General features: G+C 58.8%; 2 protein-coding genes and 1 long non-coding RNA gene across 4 annotated transcripts in view; 2 read left to right on the top strand and 1 right to left on the bottom strand.

Annotated features, from left to right (window-relative positions):
• LOC310847242 overlaps nucleotides 1-19,260 on the top strand; it is a 107,014-nt gene that overhangs the window by 14,398 nt on the left and 73,356 nt on the right. The window lies entirely within an intron of this gene.
• CCNDBP1 (cyclin D1 binding protein 1) lies at nucleotides 365-6,359 on the top strand. 2 transcript variants are annotated; one of them, XM_083744638.1, is made up of 11 exons: nucleotides 388-559; nucleotides 647-706; nucleotides 861-940; nucleotides 1,891-1,972; nucleotides 2,688-2,784; nucleotides 2,949-3,022; nucleotides 3,142-3,218; nucleotides 4,593-4,846; nucleotides 5,143-5,203; nucleotides 5,819-5,865; nucleotides 6,079-6,359. In XM_083744638.1, the coding sequence occupies exons 1-11, from the start codon at nucleotides 469-471 to the stop codon at nucleotides 6,185-6,187; spliced, it is 1,032 nt and encodes a 343-aa protein (XP_083600764.1). In that variant the 5' UTR covers nucleotides 388-468; the 3' UTR covers nucleotides 6,188-6,359. The 2 variants fall into 2 exon arrangements, with proteins under 2 accessions (XP_083600765.1, XP_083600764.1); XM_083744639.1 differs by lacking the exon at nucleotides 647-706 and having other exon boundaries at nucleotides 365-559.
• On the bottom strand, nucleotides 6,411-19,187 carry LOC310847215 (protein 4.2-like; the record flags this gene model as incomplete). The annotated part of the gene is given in 14 exon segments (XM_083744840.1): nucleotides 6,411-6,459; nucleotides 6,461-6,636; nucleotides 6,638-6,853; nucleotides 8,183-8,346; nucleotides 9,133-9,465; nucleotides 9,626-9,868; nucleotides 10,268-10,371; nucleotides 10,478-10,616; nucleotides 10,928-11,105; nucleotides 11,879-12,001; nucleotides 12,201-12,319; nucleotides 12,493-12,726; nucleotides 18,086-18,274; nucleotides 19,040-19,187. Coding segments are annotated over 14 exon segments (2,277 nt in total). The 5' UTR covers nucleotides 19,050-19,187.

The following is a 19,260-nucleotide window of genomic DNA, read 5'->3' as shown; positions in this document are numbered from 1 at the left end:
CACAGCTCCGGTTCCCTGCCGCGGGATGTAGGAGCCGCCATGTGCGGGGCAGGAGCGAGGGGTCGCACGGAAGGCAGCCCGGCAGCCGGCGCCGCTTCCAGGAAAGGCCGGCTTGGCTCCATCGCGTGGCTCAGGGGGAACATTCATTTATTAATATCATTATTATTATTATACATACATGCACACCCCCAGCCACTCTGGGCGGCTTCCAACAAAATATAAAAAATGCAGTAAACCCTCAGACAGTCCAAACTTCCCTGACTTTTCAGAGCGAGGGGCTGCGAGGCTGGGGCAGCATCACTCCCAGGCGGGGCGGGGCTGCCAGGATCCAGCCTTCCTCGGTGCAAAGGTCCCTCGAAAGAGCCAAGATCCTCGACCGGTTGCCTTCCTGCCTGCCGCGCAGCCTGGCGGGCGCCGGGGAGCCGGAAGTGCGGCGCCTGCTCCTCTTGGGCGCGGCCTGCTGGGGCGATGGCGGCGTCTCCCGGCGAGGCTCCCGGGTCTCCGGCGGCGCTGCGTCGGGTGCGGGAGGCCCTGAGCGCGGCGCTGGGCGAGCTGCGAGGTGCGCGCGGCCTCCGGGGCGGGCGGGCGGGCGGGGGCGGGGCTTGGCGGCGCTCTGCACGCGCTCAGAGGCACGCTTCTCTTGCAGGCGGCGAGAGCCGGGAGGGCGCCGGAGGCTTCGAGGCCGGGCGCTTCTGGGAGGCCCTCGGTAGGTGCCGCCTTCGCGGAGACCCCTCGGGGCGGGGGGGGGCGGGCGAGGCTGCAGGGACCCCCCCGGGATGGGCTGCCCCCCTTGGCCAGTGGGGGGCCTTTCCCCTCGACACTCCCCCCCCCCCGCCTCACCCGCCTGCCCTTCTCCGCAGAGGAAGCCTTCCAGGCCGCCTCGCAGGAAGCCACCAAGCTGAGCCTGGCCTTCTCGAGACCCCCGCCGCCTTCCCTCCAGGTGGGTGAGGGGCCTTCGCGGAGCCCCCCGTCCCTCTTTCCCCCTCCCATCCCGGGCAGCTCTCACGCGGCTTATTCCCTGCAATATTTTTCTGCGGGGGGGGGGTGTCAGCAGGAAGGGGGTGCGGTGGGTGCAGGCCGCCCCGGGTGTCATCACTAAGGGGGGGGGCGTGACAAAATGGCATGGGGCTAGGGGAGTCTGAATTAACCTGACAGTTAAAAATGCCGCAGGGAATATAAAATTATTATTATTATTATTATTATTATTATTATTATTATCAATATGATTATTATTATTATTCCGCCTCGCCCATCTGACTGGGTTGCCCCAGACACTCTGGGCAGCTTCCAACAGAAGGTTAAAAATACATTGAAACATCAGTCATTCAAAACTTCCTAAACAGGGCTGCCTTCAGACGTCTTCTAAATGGCACATAGTTTTTTATTCCCCAAATGAATGCCCAACAGAACAACACTGTATTGCTGGAATCAAAGGCGTGGCGGGGGGGGGGGACACTGGGTGCCCCACCGCGGGGCCTGCAGCATGCCCAAGCCATGTGTCTCTCCTGGGGGTGACTTGGGGGCTTAGGCACCTGCAGGCTCCAGGCTGCCCCAAACAGCAGCTGAGGGGCAGGGGTGTCCAGGCTCCATGCAGCGGCCCTGCCCCAGCTCACCCCACCCAGTGGGTGGCTTGCCTGCCCCCGGGCAGAGGGCGCGTGCAACGCTCCAGGCGCCGGAGCAGCTGGCAATGCCTTTCTTCTCTCATTAGATCCATTCTTGGCTTTAATTTCACAGGCTTCCAATAAGTCTGCCTCGATGCTCCCCGATCTCTCCTCCCCCCCCCCCATCCTGCCCAGCCTAGTTGTCTGAGCCCAGGGCCTTTTTTGCGGGGTGGGGGTGGGGGGAGCTGCCTTGTGAGCCAGGTAAGCTTTGGGTGCTGTCCCCTTGCAGGAGCAGGAGAGCCTGGCGGAAGGGGTGCACAGCGCTGTCCTGGCAGCCGCCTCCGTGTATTACCAGCTGCCCAAGGGCCAAGGTGAGCAAGATGGGGCCCCGCGAGGCAGGGACCGGGGGTTCTCTGGGGGGCAGCGTGGGAGGAGCAGGCCAGGGGGCAGGCACTAGGTTGGGCTCCTGCACCTTGTGCTGGCAAGAAAAGAAGAGTCCAAGAATTGTAGGGTTGGAAGGGGCCCCCAACAGCAGGGGAGGCGTCTTGGCTTCTCTGAAGGGCTGCCCCACGTAAGAGGAAGCCGGCTGGTGTTCTCCGGCTCTGGAGGGCAGGACCCAAAGCAGTGGGTTCCGTTGACAAGAAAGGAGATTCCAGCTCAGCCTTCAGAAGACCTTTCTGACAGGAAGAGCTGTTGGGCAGTGGAGCCGTCTCCCATAGAATCGTGGAGTTGGAAGGGACCCTGAGGGTCATCCAGTCCAACCCCTGCAGCTGTCCCTTACGGGGATCGAACCTGCGACCTCGGCCTTATCAGCACCAGGTAGCTGAGCTATCCAGCTCAGACTCACCTTCCTTGGAGGCTTTGAAGCAGAGATGGATGTCGCGGGTTCTGTAGCTGAGATTCCTGCATTGCAGGGGGTTGGACTGGATGACCCTTGGGGTCCCTTCCGACCAGAAGCCTGAGATTCTTTCTATACGAGGTCTTGGGGGGGGGGGCTGCCTGCAGTCTCTGTGCGTGAGTGCCAAGGAGGCTGTGGCAGACCTTGGAGGAGGGCAGCGGTGACGGGGCTCTCTTTGCCCCCTGCAGGGACCACCCTGCGCAGAGCAGTGCGCGATGCCACGGTGCAGGTGGTGGAGGGGATGATTCAGCTGATGGACGTCATCCTTCGGACCCCCCTGCAGAGGTGAGCTGCTGCTTCCCGCCCTCACCTCCCCAGGGAATGCTGGGGGGAGGCAGGAGGTGTGGGACGTCTCTCCCCAGAGAGTGGGGCACCCTCCTCTGCCACAAAAGTGGAGGCCCCCCTGGGCCTGGGGCCCCCTCCTGACGCTTCTCCGCTCTCCCTTGCAGCCTCTCGCAGGAGCAGCTTGTCTCCACGGGAGGGGTCTGGGAGGCCTGCAGCCGAGTTTTCAGGATGCCTCGAGGTGAGTCAGGGGGCAGCCCAGGGCAGCCGGGGGGCAGGGCGAGGGACGCCACCCTGGGCGCTGCCATGGCTGCTCCCCCTTCTTGCCTTGCTCCTCCTCCCCTTCTTCTCTCCCCACAGATAACCAGGCGGCTGTGACCCTGGCCATTACCCAGGCTCTGGGGATTGTCAAAGACGCACAGGAGGAGATGGAGCAGGTGCGCAGGGAGGGGGGCTGCCGGGGGGGGGCTGCCCGCCGGCTTCACTTGCAAGAGAGCAGAGGCTATCACCATCCCTATTCTGCAACTGGAAAGCCTCTAAGTTTGAAGCATCAGACCAATGGGTTTAAGCACAACATTTAGGTATCCTGAAATTGCACTCGCCTTTTCAGACGCTGCGTCACACGGTGGGCTCAGGTCAGAATGCAGGTTGCCAGAGTGTAAAGTCTTCTGAAATTGGGGGGGGGGGGTGTTTGTGCAGGGGGAGTAAATGGGCTCGTGCCTTTCGTGAAAGCCATCTTGACCCTTGACGGAGGACCTAATTCTTTCCCGTTACTGGACCCAGTATTTTGGCAAAAGGCCAAGCCCCTCCCCCCAATAATGCAGCCTGCTCAGCCCATACTTAATCCTGGCACTGCCCCCCCCGGATGTGCCGATCTCCCCTCTGCCTCTTCTGCTGTGTGGCTTCTGGGGGCAGATAAGGGCATTCGGCCGCCCCACACAGACTAGAGGCAGCCTCTCCGGATAAGGGCTCCTGCCTTGCCTGGGCTGCCCTGATAGAGCCCCACCCCTGGGCTTCACCGCTCTGCTCTGGCCTCTTAATAGCTTAATATGCAGCCGCCATGAAAAACTGGCTTGGCTTTCCTGTCAATCTGCTCTACTGAGATATGTAGGGTTGTCAGAGGGAGCCTTTGGCCTAATAGAGGTTTGGGATCTTTTTACATTTCATTAATTGACAAAATAAGCCAAAGATAAGGAGCATACAGAAATACTCAGCAAGTTGAAAGCAGCATGAGGTTGGCCGTTAGCACTGAACTTGTTATTCCAGAATAACAGGTTTATGGGAGAAAGGGGTAAACTGCTTTATATGTGTTATTTTATAATAACTTGGCTTGATCATGGCTACTACTGTCCAAATTTTCTCAACCCATTCAGATGCAGAAGGAGATATAATAGCTAAAAGTTGGGGGGGGGGAGCATAATTAAGCAGAAGGCACAAGGTGTAACAGCGTTCCTTGATCTAGTAGGGTTTTGACTGGATTCCCTCTTGCGCTGCAGACCTGGGAGTCCCCATATGCACTGTGGTTGCCTCCACCTCCCCCACTTCCCTTAGCCCCCCCCCCCGCCTGCATTGGGAGCTGCCAGGCAGCATGGCAGGGGGCTGGACTAGATGACACCTGGAGTCCCTTCCAACTCCACAATCCTATCAGTCTTGTTTCCTCCCTCCTTGCTTGTAATGCCCAACTGGGGAGGTTGGCAGCTTGGTGGTCCCCCTGGTATTCCCGTGACTGGGGCGGTGGATGCCCACCCGCTTCCCTGCCTGGGGGGGCGGGGGCGGGATGAGAGTGTGACTGGCATGTCCCTTTCGCTCAGGCGCAGACTGAAGGTGGAGACCCGTACAGTGATGTCCTGGAGGATGAGGACTTGGGCTCCCGGGCAAACAGGGACACTTACTGGTCAGCGGCTGACCGGCAGCTGCTTGGCCCCTGCCTGGGGCTGGTGAAGGCCGCCAAGATTTGCCTGAAGAGGGTCCAGGGGGCCGTCAGAGGCCGCGGAAGGAGTGACAAGGCTGAGCAGGTGGAGCAGTTAGACGACCTGGCCGACATTGCAGGAGACGTCAGCCCCAGGTGAGGCAGCCGGGGGAGCCTTGGGGGGATTGCAGTGGCCTAGGGGGTGGGCCAGGGCAGCAAGACCAGTCCCAACGCCCTCCCTGCAGGGTTGCTCCACTCTGTCCTCGGAAAGCCCCCCCCCCCCCAAGAGGGTTGCATGAGCCCGAGGAAGGGGGCGCCCGGGAGCCTTGCAGCTGAGTCCAGTGCATGCTGTGCTTCCTCAGGCTGCCTCTCTTTTGGGTTGGGGGCGGGGGGGCAGGAAACGGCAAGGCACCCTCCCCTGACCCCTCCTCCCTTCCTGTTTTATTCTGCAGTGTGGACGAGTTGGTGCTGAGCACCTACCCCCCTGTGAACCAGCTGGCTCTGCGGCTGAATGTGAGTTGCCCATTTGGGACAATGAAGCTTTTTAGGGGAAGCCTCTGGTCCTCTGCAGCTTTTGGGAGATCCTATTTCCCCACCTCATCTCATGAGGGTGGGGGGCCTGGGACCCCCAAGATGGCCTGCGGGAGAGAAGACTGTGCGAGTGGAGAGTTGCCCCTGGGGCTGTGGGGGCCTCTCCTGCCCCTTGGATGCCCCGTGGCAGATCACCCTTCCCTTCCTCCTCTACCAAGCTGGGCTCCCCTTCCCTTCTCTGCCCTCGGCAAAGGCAGCCGTGGTCCAAGGGGTGCCCACGCTGTCTGGCCAGGGAGTCTCTTCCCCAGCCCTACGTGGAGATGCTGCTGGGAGATCGACCTGGTCCTCCTCCCTGAGTTGGGACAGCCCTTTCCTCTGTTCAGGGGTGAAAGGTCAAGGCTGTGTCCGAGGGGCCGTACGGTGCCAGCCAGGGAGTGCCAAAGGGAGAAGCCCTTTTAAGAAGGCCTCGCACTTGCCTGCCGGACCTTGTGGCCAGCGGACGAGAAGCCACCTGCCCCTGCTGGACTCTTGGTTTTCCTAGAAAAGGTGAAATTGCAGGAGCGGCGGCTCTGGGCTTGACGTCTTGTTTCTTTCTAGGCTGCAAAGTTGGCGTCTGTGCTAAAGAAGATGCTGGAACTGACCAGGTGAGCAGGGCAGCCTCTCCTCTGGCTCTGCCACTTCCGCCTGGGGGGGCGGGCAGAGGGGCACAGCTGGTGGGGAAACTGTTTCCGTCTTAAAGACATAGCCAGCCTTTTGCCGCAGCGCAATCGCCCTCGACGCTGGGACTGGGGGCCTTGTCAGGGTGGCCCCCCATCGCTCACCTGCATCCCTCTCTTTCCTCTCTCCTCCCTCCCCAGCGCCAGCTTTGTCTGCCCTCCGTCGGAAGAGAACTGGGTGCAGTTCCTGGCAGGGGCAGTCGACCACAACATGGACAAAATCAAAGAGCTCACCCAAGGGCTCCTTTGATGGGACCCCCTGTGCGAGGGGTGCTGGACCCACGGGTGCCTTCTGTGGCTGCCTGCAGAAGAGGGAGGAGGCAGGACTCCTGCGGGACCCCATAGCTGCTGCCCCTGTGCTCTGGGGTGGGCAATAAAGTCCCCCCTGTGCTTGTGCTGGCCAGGCTCCTGCGCTAGAGAAAGTCGTGTGTGCTCCTGATCATTTATAGCGCCTCACCCATGCACCTGGGGCTTCACAAAGCACCGGAGGAAGCCAGGGCTCTGCCCCAAGGAGACTGCAGGGGAAGGAGGGAGCCGCACAGACGCCGCTTGTCCTTTGGCTCTTCCTGCTAAACAGCAGTGCCGGAGAGCAGCCAGCTTGCTGTGGGGACAGGGGAGCTGCTGCTTTTGGAAAGAGCTCCCCCACAGCCCCCCTTCTGCTGGCACTGGGCTGATGAAGAAGGAGCCAGGGTCTGAGGGGTGTCACTCCAAGTGCATTTAATGGTAATGCGGGGGAGGGGGTCCTGTTGCTTTGGAGAGGCTCTACGCTGCTGCCCCCACCTGGATGGTCCTGCAGGCCTTGAGGGGCTGGAGCAGGGGGCTCTCTACATGCACTGTCAGCCTCCGGGGCCCCGCCTGGGTCGGCGTGAAGGGGATCCTCAGCGCTGTGCTGCTGCCAGCTGGGATGTCTCCAAGCCTGCAGAGAGGAGGAGAGGGGCCTGTTAGGGGCAGAAGGGGGTCGCCAGCTCTCCTGGGGAGGGGCAGCTCAGGAGGAGGATGGAGCAAGCTTGTTTTCTCCTGCTCCAGATGGATTCACGGAATCAGAATGGTAGCCTGGCAAGGGCACCAAGGGGCATCTCGGGCAAGACTCAAGTTCCAAGAAAGGAGATTCCATGTCAGCACCAGGAAGAACTTTGGACAGGAGGACCTGTTTGATGGTGGAAGGGACTCCCTGGGGAGCTGGGGGACTCTCCTTCCTGGGAGGTTTCTGAGCAGAGGCGGGATGGCCAGCTGTCAGGGATGCTTGAGCTGAGATTTCTGCATTGCAGGGGGCTGGACTAGATGGCCCTCGGGGTCCCTTCCAACTCTACAATTCAATGATTCTAAGAGCAGCTCCTCACCTCCCCCCCCCAAGCCTATAAACACCACCCCACCGTCTGTTATCAGAGGTGCCAAGCAGGTGAATCCAGCTGGCACCTCAGCAGAGAGCCCTTCCCCCTCAATCCTGGCAGACAAGAGGGGCTGGGCTGGCACAGTCCCACCTCCTGCCCAGCCATGGGGAGTGTGCGCCTTTGCCTTCACCTGGAATGCCAGGGAGCCTTCTCTCCTTCATGGAGAGGGCTTGATCCCCCCACCCCAAAGAAAGTGCCCTTCACCTGTAGCTCCTGGTCTTGTGGATGAGCCCCCATCCTGAGACGGAGACGAGGCAGCCTGGGAGGGGCTCCGGGAGGGGGTTGTGGAGCTGGATCTCGGCTTGGGTGGCCTGGAACTGGGCTGTGCACTCAGGGACCTGAGAAAGCAGGACAATGGCAGCACAGGGACTGGGGGGCAGGGGTGGGCTGACGCCATAGACCCACTGGGCTTGCTAATGGGGAGGGGCAGGGCTCTACCCAGCCTGCTTTGCTGTGGCACCCCAAGTCTGAAGAAACAAGGACCTCCTCCTCCCCTTGAAGGGCAAAAGGGGGGACTGGGGGCTCACTCCCCAAAAAACAGGGATTGGAGGAGGCTTTTCTTGGGATACTGTGGTGCAACAGCAAAAGTTGCTCCAGGTCCTGGAAGAGACCAGGGTTCAAAGGCCTACTCAGCCATGAAGCTCCCTGGGTCACCTTGGGCCAATCACTGTTCCTCAGCCAAACCTACCTCACAGGGCGGTTGTGCAGATAAAGTGGGGAGGAAGAGCTCCGGGGGGGGGATATGAAAGTAGTTGGTTTTTCTCTGTTCTGCCTTCAGGTGTTAGTGGGGCTCAGCTGTGTCTGTGCAGTTAGCTGGAGAAACGGGGGGGGGGTTGCTCTGGCCTCCCACTGACCTGGATGTTGAGTCCGGGGGCACAGAAGCGGATTTCCTGCCAGGCCAGGTGGTTGCTATGGGAGGCCGTGTCTCTCAGCAGCGCCGTCAGCTTCAGCAAGAGAGAGTTGTTGCGCAGGGCTGGGCCGTATTCTGCGTAAGGCAGTGTGGTGCTCAGGGCTTCCTCTGGGAAAAAAAGGCAGGGGGGCTCAGGGAGATTCACAGAGGGCACCCAAGGACTTGTCCATCACAGGCTGTGATGCCTCTGCAAGGAACCCGGCATGCTTGGACTAGATGGGAGGGGTGTTTGCAGGATGCATCCTCCTCCTGAGCCAGACCAATGGCCCATCTAGCTCTACAGCACTGGCTGCAGGGCACTTTCTCTACCCAGAGGTGCCAAAGGGGCTAGATGCCCCTTTGGACCCCTTCCAACTCTCTGGTTCTCTGTGTAGGAGAGTAGCAGCCAATCTTAACAAAAGCCTCTTTCTAGTTAGCATGAGAAGGGGTTAAGACCACAGAGCTGTTTTGCTGATAGGCAGAGACTCAGACCATAGAAATACATTTGGTAGAGAGGGCTCTGTGTGATGTCACTTCCCCTCATCTCTCTTCCTTTGCCAGCCAAGAGGGCAGACATGCTCTTTATCTGCTCCAGCTCAGGCAGATGCCAGAAGCTGATTATACTGTAAACGGAAGTATTTTGCTTGCATAGCTTTTGCTGCTACTGTTGAGGTTAACCAATGCAGGATTTTAAGTAAATTCTATTTTTAAACTTACTTCCCAGGCTGTTCCCAGATTCTTTGTTAAATCAAGGTAAGAAAGGGAGAGCCAGCTTACTTCATAGTTGGATTTAGCCTAATTCCTGTGCTTTTAACTTTGCTGCCAAGGATGGGATTTTGAGAACCTGTTCAGCCCACACATGTGGGCGCCTGAAGAGATAAATTGCAATCGGCAAATCCTCCCCAGCAAGCTTACCGTGCCCGCTGGGGAGAGTGAAGTGATACTCCTCCTTCCAGAACTGCGCCAGGGCCTTGCCATCATACTGCAGTGGCTGGGCACCCAGAACCAGTGCCAGGCTCTTCTCCTCCCCAGTCCGGTTCACCACCAACACGGAGACTGGGGCGTCTTGCCCCAGCAGCCAGGAGCTCTTGGCCTGGATGTGGGTGAAGAGGAGAGGTTCCGTGTCCTCGTCCTGGGCCGGAGGGGCGAGTGGAGGCTGAGGGGGGCTGCTGTCCCCCTCAATCTGGTCCCGGAGCCGCTCCTGTTCGTGAGAGACCTTGTTCAGCACAGCCCTCTCTGCAGCAGACCCTGCAAAAAAACCAGAAGCCATTCCCACTTTGCTCCTCAGGGAAGCAGGAGATAAATTTCTTCCTTGACTGGCTGAGAATGGGGGGGGGGGGTCAGAGATTTAGAGCCCACCCCAGGATGGGGGGCCAAGCAGAAAGCAAGAGCTCACCTGCCCGCTTACCTTCCGGGTGCTTGTAGTGGTGTGTGAGGTCCTCGCACCGGTCGCTGCCCACTGCCTTGGTGCTGAGGTTGTTGCCCACGAACTTCGTGGAGGAAAAGGCACGCTGGAAGTCCCCGTTGTCCTGTCGCACCCAGGCAGCGCAGGTGGCGTTGGTGGCTGCGAAGAAGGTGGCGACGTCGTAGGGCAGGTCCAGACGGCCTTCCTTGATGGCCCGGACAGGGGCTGGCCCGCAAAACGAGGAGTCTGGAGAGGAAGGGGAGGACGACAATTGGGGTAGGGCTGGCCCCTGTGGCCCAAGGTACCCCTGCTTTAGCCTCTGGTAGTGGTCCAAGCAGAAGCCCCCCTCTGGCTTGTGGAGGTGGAGGCGAGGGGGCTACACAGTGTGGCTAAAAGGGCAAGCTAGTCAGAATCACCTGAAAGACCTGTAGAGAAGGGTACCCCAACGGTCATCTAGTCCAACCCCCTGCAATGCAATGATCCCACCTAACGAATCCCTGACGGATGGCCTCTCTCCCATCCCTCACCCCCCCCCCCCAGGTGGAAGCTGCTCCCCCACCCCGCTCTCTCCATATTGTGGCTGGGGGTCGATGCCAGTGTCCCGCCCCTTCTCCCTTGAGCCCCCCACCCGCCCGCGGGACCTACAGCTGCCCTCTTCCTGAGGCGTGGCATCCACGGCTTGCCATCCGTCGTAGCCGGGGGGCAGATCCCGACGGGCCATCCAGCACTCGTTCCAGGCGTGGAAAGGCCTGCGGGAGACCGGGAGGGGGTGTCTTAGGGGTGGGGGCGTCTTGGGGGACCCCGAAGCCCGCCCGTCTCCCCACCTCACCCCCACTCCAGTATTCCGGCGCTCACCAGACGGCAGCCTCGGAGAGGCCGGGGATCAGGGCGGCGCTCTCGTCGAAGTATTCGTCCACGCGCAGGCGGCCGGCCGTGTCTTGGGCGGAGGCGAAGCCGGTGACCACGCGGGTGGGAATGCCCAGGCTCCGCAGCACTGCAGAGAGAGAGGCAGCGGGAGCTGGGTGGCGAGAGGGCTCCCGGGGGAAGGGACCCCCAGAGCCATCCAGTCCACCCCCCTTCCGTGCAGGAATCACAACCCTTTAGCTTTAGGGAACGGCAGATTCGCCCACGCCCCGTTAGGAGGGCGACATTTACACCGGCTCCCTCGACACTACACCCCTTTCCGCAGGAGGGGGTCCAGTCCCTCAGAGCTAGCAGAGTAGGCGTGGGGAGGGTGGGGCAACCATCTCAGGCAGCAGGGGCCCCTTCCTCGCCTGGGGCCCATCCCTGAACAGGACCCTCTACCTGTGCACAGGACCCCCGCGAAGACCCAGCACTGCCCGTAGCGGACAGGCTGCCCTCGCGCTGCCAGCCACCGGCGCAGGATGGGGGCGCTGCCCGGCCACTGGAAAGGGGACGTCCCGTCGCTGTAGTCCCCGGTCCAGCCACCCTCCAGGATCGCTTGGTGCGTCTTGCTGTTCAGCTGGAGGGGGGTGGGGAGAGAAAAGTGAGCAGCACCAGGAGAAAGGCGGCCTGTCCAGCCCCCCCCCCCCACCCAACATAACAATGTAGAGTTAGAAGGGATTGTGGGAATTCACGGTCGAAATAACGTTGCAGGTATGAAAGGGTTGAGACTCAGAGTTCCTCCTGCCTCAGAACTGTTCTCTTTTCCGCGCTGCTTCCGAGGCAGCCAGACATCTATGGAGACTTCCTTTTTAACTACGCATTTTGCAAGGAGCATTTTCCTGGCCGCCTTTTTGTTACTGTTGCTGCTGGAGTGGAACGCAAGACTTATGCACGTAAATGCTGTTTTCACGCTTGGTCTACAGTCTGCTGTGTTATTCTTTTCATTAAGAGGGGAAAGGGGGAATCCAGACTGTTCCCCCAGCCTGGAAGAATGGCAATAAGGCTACACAGCCGAGTCCCGAAGTTTCCACTTTAGTGCTGCAAAGGATGACGTTTTGAACTCTGCTAATTGTTTTAACTTTAAACGTTCTGCTCACACATGTGAGTAATAGCGAGGATAAATTGTAAAACATATCCGACCCGCTGCCTATCAAAAAATATCCAGCAGGACCCCCAAGGGTCATCGAGTCCACCCCCTGCAATGCAGGAATGGCAGCTAAATGCACCCCGTGGCCAGCAGGGGGCGCGAGCGGCCCGGCCCGGCCCCGAGGGTTCCTGAGCACGTGCAGCTGCTTCCACGAAGCCGGCAGGGTCTGCGGGCGACTCTGCCTCCTGCTCCTGCCCACCTACCATGGAGCTGACCAGGCGGCAGACGTGGAGAGGGTCGCTGCGCTGGGCGCAGGGCGCGTCCTGCAACCAGAAGAGGCCGATGGCCGGCAGGGCCAGGCTGAGGTCCACGATGTCCTCTTCGAACTGAAAAGGGAGGCGGAGAATTGGAGGCTGGAGGATGGGGGGAGCCCCACTCGCGTCCCCCGACCATCCCGACCCCTCTGCTCCGCGCGCGCCTTCCGCAGCAGTAAGGAGCAGCCCCGCAGGTGCGGCCGCCCACCTGGCCCAAACCGGCCCGGCGCAGCCGACCCCTGGGCTGAGGGGGGATGGGTCTCTCGCTCACCTGGCCGTAGTCCCAGGGCTGCTGCTGGGGCGCCTCCTCCAGCCCCCAGTAAACGGTGCCCTCCTCATTGCACACGTATTCCTGGCGCTGCGCCTCGTTGGGCAGGAAGACGCTGTCCTCTGCGGGAGACGGGCCGTCAGGGGGGCGGCAGCACAGCCTGGGGAGGGGGCTGCTCTGGTTGGCAGGGGTCCCCCTGCGCCGCCCCCTCCCCGCAGCAGACCTTCCGACCCCACCCACTGCCCTCTTGGCTCCGGCATCCTGGCCTTGGCTGGCACCGACGCGTCTTGCCTACCTCGGCACCAGGGGTTGAAGAGGAGCGTGAAGGTGCCCAGCGGGCGCGGAGCCCCTCGGCCGTGCTGCAGCAGGAGGGAGTATCGGCCGATGGCGGCGTCGGCGGGCGAAGTCACGGTCAGCGTCCAAGAGAGGTTCTCGGGGGCGTCCACGAAAGCCTCCCAGCCGCTCTGGCGGCCCTGGCGGGAGATGGGGAAGCGCACCAGGGACCCGTCCGCCTGGGATGGCCGCTGCCCTGCAGCCAGAAACGCGAGATGGCCAAAAGGGGAAAAAGGGGACGCAAGGCAGCGAGGGGCGGGGGACAGGTCTGCTGGGGGGCTGGCTGGAGAAAGGAACGGGGGCGCAGGTAGGCAAGAGGGGGGCCACGAGGCCCTGCGGGGGTCTTTGAGCTCTCCTCGACAGTCCTGTCAGACGGGGGGTGGAGGGCGAGCCTCCGCAGGGCCAAATTCAGGGCTTCATTCAGGGCAAACTGATTTTAACGGGGGTGGTAAAACATCTAGTGCAAACATATGACACACCTCCCAGCTGTTTTAGGAGACGGTGCTACACAATTACTTTTCTACATTCCGGGTCTGCGTAAAAGGCGGATCTACACGGATCCTCATGGATCCTCCACTTTTTAAAGAATAATTCCAACAAATGCAATGTCAAATCACACCTAAAAGGCACGCCTACAAACTGGACTATAAAAAACGTGGATCCAACACTTTTCCGCGCTGCAGCACCACAAAAACATGGATCCGAGGCACGGATCCTCATGAATTCATATGATTTTTATATTGAAAAAAAATAAAAACACCATGCTACTGTAGACCACATCTTAGTCTGTAGGAGGAACCAAAAAAATCACGCATCCACTGTTTCGTGGTGCCGCAATGGCGCAAAAACATGGTTAAAAAACACGGATCCTCATGAATTCTAATGATTTTTGCACTAGATCATCCCAAACTCACTGTCAAATTACACATCATGTCCAGGGACACAGCATCCACCACAGAAATCACGGATCCGTGGCTTCCTGGCCATCATCAGATCATCATCATGGTCAGGGGCACAGCCTGCACAACAAAAAATCACGGATCCACGGCTTCCTGGCAACACCGTGGCCCAAAAACGTGGTTTTGAAGCACGGATCCTCATGGATCCTCACACTTTTTGCATTGGGCCAACCCAAACTCACTGTCAAATCACATATCATGGCCAGGGGCACAGCATCCACCACAAAAATCACGGATCCGTGGCTTCCTGGCCATACCGTGGCCCAAAAACGTGGTTTTGAAGCATGGATCCTCATGGATCCTCATGATTTTTGCACAAGATCAGCCCAAAGTCATCATCAGATCAAACATCATGGTCAGGGGCACAGCCTGCACAACAAAAAATTCGGATCCACGGCTTCCTGGCAACACCGTGGTTTTGAAGCATGGATCCTCATGGATCCTCACACTTTTTGCATTGGGTCAGCCCAAAGTCATCATCAGATCAAACATCATGGCCAGGGGCACAGCCTGCACCACAAAAATCACGGATCCATGGTTATCTGGCAACGCCATGGCCCAAAAACGTGGTTTTGAAGCACGGATCCTCATGGATCCTCATGCTTTTTGCATTGGGCCAACCCAAACTCACCGTCAAATCACACATCATGGCCAGGGGCACAGCCTGCACCACAAAAAACTCGGATCCATGGCTTCCTGGCCATATTGTGTGTGATCCTGGATGCTTCTGTCTCTATGGAGGCATTGGTCACAAATGTAGCCAAACTGGAATTTTTGAATCTATGTCAGGTTAGGCGATCTGTACTGTAGCTGTCCCTTTCCAACCTAGCCATGGTGATCCATGCGGTAGTCACCTGCAGACTAGACTACTTTAACTTGCTGTACATTTATACCCTGCACTCCCTGGCTCAGGTATACAGCAAGTATACAGCAAGCCTCCATAGAGACAGAAGCATCCAGGATCACACCGAGACTCCTGATGGCAGATACAGGGGACTATTGCACCCCATGAAGAGCTGGGAGTTGGAAAACCAAACTGAAATTATTCTGGCCAAGCCATTGGGCGCCCATCTTTAATGGGTAGGGTCAGGTAACTGACATCAGAGAGAGAAGCGGAGGCAGGGCTCCAGAGCGATGCCGGAGAAGGAACCAGTCGGGGGTGGGGGGTGGGAGGAATTCAGCGTGACACCAATAGAGAGGAGAGGGAGATGGAGGAATCGGTGTCAGGGCTCCAAGACCCTTCAACCGAAACCAGCGGAGAGAGCGCTGGCATGCCCCTACCGTCCCCTTACTTGCACAGACGCGTTCCGCGCAGGGAACATAGGAGGAGACTTGGGGTCAAACAGCTTTTATGCTGGAAGAGATTCAAGAAACGCCCACTGATGGATTCTGCAAGTGACTAGGAGGGCGAGCTCTAACCCTAAACATGGTTGAGCAAACAATCTAACTAAACTGAAGGCAATTTACGCACAAGTAACCCACTCATAACCATTACAGGTAGAGATTCAGCCGACTCCGTTTCCTCCATCCCAGCACACCCACCTAAAAATTGGCCAATATATCCAGGGTAGCATCTGACCAGGGCCATGAAGCAGTAGATCCATGATGTTTGTGGTCAGATCTGTGGTTATGTACAATATATTTGATTAAAGGATGAATTTGGGGTTCCCCAATGCGAAAAGTGTAAGGATCCATGAGGATCCGTGCTTCAAAACCACGTTTTTGGGCTGTGGTATGACCAGGAAGCCGTGGATCCGAGTTTTTATGTGGTGCAGGCTGTGCCCATGGACATGATGTGTGATTTGACAGTGAGTTTGGGCTGATCTAGTGCAAAAAACGTGAGGATCCGTGAGGATCCGTGCTTCAAAACCACGTTTTTGGGCCACGGTATGGCCAGGAAGCCGTGGATCCATGTTTTTTGTGGTGCAGGCTGTGCCCATGGACATGCTGTGTGATTTGACAGTGAGTTTGGGGTGGCCCAATGCAAAAAGCGTGAGGATCCGTGCTTCAAAACCAAGTTTTGGGGCCACAGTATGGCCAGGCAGGAGTGGATCCAAGTTTTTTTGTGGTGCAGGCTGTGCCCCGGCTATGATATATGATTTGCCATTGAGTTTTGGTTGGCCCAATGAAAAAAGCATTAGGATCCATGAGGATCCGACCTTCAAAACCACGTTTTGGGGCCATGGTGTTGCCAGATAACCGTGGATCCTAGTCTTTTGTTGTGCAGGCTGTGCCCCTGGACATGATGTGTTATTTGATGGTGAGTCTGGGGTGGCCCAATGTAAAAAGCGTGAAGATCCATGAGGATCCGTGGTTCGGAACCATGTTTTGGGAGCACGGTTTCACCATGAAGCCGTGGATCTGTGTTTTTTGTGGTGGATGCTGTGCCCATGGCCATGATGTGTGATTTGACGGTGAGTTTGAGGTGGCCCACTGCAAAAAGCGTTAAGATCCACGAGGATCCGTGCTTCAAAACCACGTTTTTGGGCCACGGTATGGCCAGGAAGGCGTGTATCCATGTTTTTTTGTGGTGCAGGCTGTGCCCATGGACATGCTGTGTGATTTGACGGTGAATTTGGGGTGGCCCAATGCAAAAAGCGTGAGGATCCGTGAGGATCCGTGCTTCAAAACCACGTTTTTGGGCCATGGTGTGGCCCGGAAGCTGTGGATCTCCGTTTTTTTGTGGTGCAGGCTGTTCCCCTGGCCATGATGTGTGATTTGACGGTGAATTTGGGTTGATCTAGTGCAAAAAGCGTGAGGATCCATGTGGATCCGTGCTTCAAAACCACGTTTTTGTGCCACAATATGGCCAGGAAGCCGTGGATCCGAGTTTTTTGTGGTGCAGGCTGTGCCCCTGGCCATGATGTGTGATTTGACGGTGAGTTTGGGTTGGCCCAATGCAAAAAGCATGAGGATCCATGAGGATCCGTGCTTCAAAACCACGTTTTTGGGCCATGGCGTTGCCAGATAACCATGGATCCGAGTTTTTTGTGGTGCAGGCTGTGCCCCTGGCCATGATGTGTGATTTGACAGTGAGTTTGAGGTGGCCCACTGCAAAAAGCGTTAAGATCCGTGAGGATCCGTGCTTCGAAACCACGTTTTTGGGCCATGGTATGGCCAGGAAGCCGTGGATCTGTGATTTTTTTGGTGGATGCTGTGCCCCTGGCCATGATGTTTGATCTGATGGTGACTTTGGGCTGGTCTTGTGCAAAAATCATGAGGATCCATGAAGATCCATGCTTCGGAACCACGTTTTTGGGCCATGGTATGGCCAGGCAGGCGTGGGTCCGAGTTTTTTCTGGTGTAGGCTGTGCCCCTGGCTATGATGTGTGATTTGACGGTCAGTTTGGGTTGGCCCAATGCAAAAAGCGTGAGGATCCGTGAGGATCCGTGCTTCAAAACCACGTTTTGGGGGCACGGTTTCACCATGAAGCTGTGGATCCGTGATTTTGGTGTTGCAGGCTGTGCCCCTGGCCATGATGTTTGATCCGATGGTGACTTTGGGCTGATCTTGTGCAAAAATCATGAGGATCCATGAGGATCCATAATTCAAAACCACGTTTTTGGGCCACGGTATGGCCAGGAAGCCGTGGATCCGTGATTTTTGTGGTGGATGCTGTGCCCCTGGCCATGATGTTTGATCCGATGGTGACTTTGGGCAGATCTAGTGCAAAAATCATGAGGATCCATGAGGATCCGTGTTTTTTAACCATGTTTTTGCGCCCCTGCGGCCCCACGAAATAGTGGGTGCATGATTTTTTTGATGCTGTCTACAGAGTAAGACGTGGTCTACCGTATCATGGTGGTTTTATTTAATTTGAATGAAAAAATCATATGAATTCACGAGGATCCGTCTAGATCCGCCTTTTACCTTTTTCCCTACATTCCTTCCGAGAAGGGCATTCTAGCTCTGGGGGAGAGTTAGTTGCTTTGCAAGCAGAAGGTCCCGGGTTCAAATCCTGACAGCATCTCCAGGTGGGGCTGGCAGGGACCTCCCCCCCCCACCCGCTTAACGCGCTGGAGGATCGCTGGCAAGCAATCTAAAAGTCCTAAGCGAGGTGGCCCAGGGCCCTGACCTCAAAATCGTAGCGTTGGAAGGGACCCGAGAGTCATCTAGTCCAACCCGCTGCAATGCAGGAGCCACAGCTTCCTGAAAAAGGGTCCGTGGGCGTGTCCTCTCTGTCCCCACCCCCGGCTGGGGCACTGCTGCTGGCGAAGGTGCAAGTCCCACCCCTCGTGTGCCCAGCAAAGCGGACCCCCTTTACAGGACCGCTGAAATGATTGAGAAAGTTAATGGGACGCTCTCAAGTGTTCATCTCGCCTTCATCTCTGACCCGCCTTACTTTTTTGGAGGAGCCAGGAGTTGGAATTTCCTCCAGGCGTCGCGCAAACTTAGCTGCCGCTCCTTTTCTCCCCTGTGATGCTTAACTCCCCCCTCCCGCTCTGCTCTGCAACTGCAAACGGTGCGTCTCCGGGTGGGCTCCCGTCGCTTCTGCCAGCCGGCAACCACCCCCTCCCAGCCGGAGGAGCGCGAGAGGCGCGCCGGTGCCGTCGGGGAGCCGCGGGTCTTCAGCCTCCGGCTCTTCCGGAGCTTACCCGTCTGGGCGACCAGGCAGGTCTTACGCAGGTACCTCCGGGGGGCTCCGGGCAGCGGCTCTCGGAAGTGGAGGGTGAGCGCAAAGGGCTGCCCGCGCCGCACCACCAGGCGCTCGGTGCTGACGGCCGCCGTGCGGTGCGCTGCGTTGTTCCTCGACGGCTGCAAGTCGCATCTCGACACCTGCAGGGCTGCGGGGCGGGAGGAGGGCGGGCGGTGAGGGGGCAGGCGGCACACGGGGCGGGGGCGGGGGTCGCTTCCGCTCCCCTCCCGCTCTTCTGGCAAAGGACGGGGGCGCAGGTAGACAAGAGAGGGGCCACGAGGCTCTGCGGGGGTCTTTGAGTTCTCCTCGAGATGGGCCAGAGAGGCCGGCGTCTGGATTGCGGCAGCCAGGAATGTCCCTCCTTTCCTGAAAGACGCTCACGACCCCTGAGAAGTGGGACTCTGCTGAGGGTGCTGAGGTCTGTTTGGAATGGCGGGGGGAAGCCATGTTGCAAAAGTGCGCGGGAGGGGGGGGTCCTGCCTGACGCCGCTGGGTGTGACAGAGCAACGCACACGCCGCACGTGAGAACGGGGCTGGTCCCCGAACTCCTCCTGGTCACTGAGGTTGCTGCCCAAAGCTCTGCGCCTGCTCTTGGCTGTAGAGGAGTCCTTTCGACCGCGCTGCGCTCGTCAGCCCCCTCCGACCCACCTGCTCTTTTGGTACCCTTCCCACTCCCCCCGCTTTAGCCGGGCCTAAACGCCCCCCACCTTGAGACGCACCCAGCTTGCACCCAGCACCCTAGCCCCGCTTCGTGGCTCCCTGCCGGCCTCCTCCCTACAAGGCCAGGGGCTCCTGCCCGCCTGGCCAGCCTCCGTTGCGCCGCGCTGTGATGCTGCGCCGAGGAGCCTACAGACCCCTCTGGGATGGCACCGGGTTTGGACCGCTTGGCAGTGCCCAGGGAGTCCCCGCTCACCTTGGCCCATGGCGCTTTGCGGGCCGCGGGCTCTCTCCCTTCCTCCTCTTGCCTCGGGCTGGCGGCGGGCGGGCGGACGGTCGGGGCCGAGGATGGCGAGGCTGCCTCTGCCGGGCCCGTCGGGTGGGGCCCCCTCGCCTCTCCCGGGCTCCTTATCAGGCTGGCGTCACCTGCCGCCCTTATCTCTGCCACGTGCGGCTGGCAGGGCGGTTCCAACGGGC

This window comes from Podarcis gaigeae (assembly GCF_964106915.1).
Source record: "Podarcis gaigeae genome assembly, chromosome: 6".
Classification (NCBI taxonomy): Eukaryota; Metazoa; Chordata; class Lepidosauria; order Squamata; family Lacertidae; genus Podarcis; species Podarcis gaigeae.
The sequence above is the reverse complement of the archived record's forward strand: the minus strand, read 5'-3'. Positions and strand labels throughout refer to the sequence as shown.